This window comes from Arachis ipaensis, chromosome B07, assembly GCF_000816755.2.
Source record: "Arachis ipaensis cultivar K30076 chromosome B07, Araip1.1, whole genome shotgun sequence".
Taxonomy (NCBI): domain Eukaryota; kingdom Viridiplantae; phylum Streptophyta; class Magnoliopsida; order Fabales; family Fabaceae; genus Arachis; species Arachis ipaensis.
In genome coordinates, this window is record NC_029791.2 from 94,594,636 (window position 1) to 94,596,331 (window position 1,696).

General features: G+C 42.5%; 1 protein-coding gene across 1 annotated transcript; it reads right to left on the reverse strand.

The window, feature by feature from the left end:
* LOC107607445 lies at positions 380–1,279 on the reverse strand. Its single transcript, XM_016309402.1, has one exon. The coding sequence runs from the start codon at positions 1,277–1,279 to the stop codon at positions 380–382; it is 900 nt and encodes a 299-aa protein (XP_016164888.1).

Genomic DNA, 1,696 nt, shown 5'->3' on the forward strand with positions numbered 1-1,696 from the left:
GTTCGTGCGACTGCACAGGTGGTGAAAAACACAATTTTGTGCGCACGCACAGCTTGGTGCGTACGCACAGATGCCCTGTTTCAGAAAATTCCTTTCTCTTCAAAACTAAGGTTCTTACTCTTAGCATATCAACATACCAACCCCAAATCATTCAAACAAGCACAATTTCATGGTCCATAAGTAATTTAACTTATTCAACTCAAAATCATCAAACCAAACCTAAGCTACTCATTATATCACAGGAAAGCAAATAATTCAAAAGTCTATAAACAAGAGATAAAATTAGAACAATGTTACCATAGTGGGGGTGTCTCCCACCAAGCACTTTGGTTTAGAGTCCTAAGTTGGACTTGCATGGCTTCATTTGTCACTTGAAAACTTAACCAAGGAGGAAAATCTGCAACTCCTTAGCATTCTTGGGTTGAGTGTGATCCTTTGAATTTGACTTCTTGGCAACATCCTCTTCTTCTTGCTCTTTTCCATCCTCAATCACTTGATCTTCAATGATGTCGCACCCAAAAATAGAATAAGCTTCAAGAACGGGCTTATTGGACTCCTCCAAAGTGAACTTGACTAACTTGCCATCCAACTCGAAAGAATAGACCCCCGAATGTGCATCTAGCTTGAAACGGGCCGTCTTTAAGAACAGCCTTCCAAGGAGTATGGACGATGGCTTGTTAAAGTCAATGGAAGGAGTCTCCAAAATGTGAAAATCAACTGGAAAGAGCAATCCTTGAATATTAACTAGCACATTCTCTGCAATCCCCACAACTGACACAATACTTTTATCGGCTAGCACAAACCTCGCCCCAGACCTCTTTAGGGGTGACAAATTCAATCTTTCATAAATGGGGAGTGACATAATGCTTAGGCACGCCCCTAGATCACACATACAGTCCATGAATTTTATCCCACCAATCAAGCAAGTGACCAAACATGGGCCGGGATCATTGCATTTTTCAGGAAGTAAAGAAGAGATAGAATCATCTACTGGCTTTGTGTTGAGGTTGCCAAGCTTGTCTTTGTGAGTGCAAACATCTTTAAGGAAGTTGGCATATTTGGACACTTGTTGAATGGCTTGGAAGAGGGGGACGATGACTTCAACCTTCTTAAAAACTTCCACCATAGTGGGGTCAAGCTCTTCTTGTTTCTTGGCCGTCTTGGCTAAAGTTGGGAATGGAATGGGCAGGGGCTCTCCATGCAAAGTGTTTCTCTTGGGCTCTTTCACCTTGGATGGTTCTTCCTCGCTTTTGTCAACACTTTCATCTTCATCCCTCATCACCTCCACTTCATCTCCTACCTATTCATTGTTTGTCTCTGGTACGCGGAATCGTGATTACACTTTAATTATGTAAAATTCATTGTTCTTTCTTTCTCTGGAAATGGCGCCAAAAACATGATCCCAAGACCATGGTTCACAACTCCGTGTAACTAACCAGCAAGTACACTGGGTCATCCAAGTAATACCTTACGTGAGTAAGGGTCGAATCCCACGGAGATTGTTGGTATGAAGCAAGCTATGGTCACCTTGCAAATCTCAGTTAGGTACGTCTGTCACTAACGCCCTGCAATCGTGAGTTAGGAGCTCGTCACAGTCATTCATTCATTGAATCCTACTCGGAATACCACAGACAAGGTTTAGACTTTCCGGATTCTCTTGAATGCCGCCATCATTCTGGCTTACACCACGAAGATT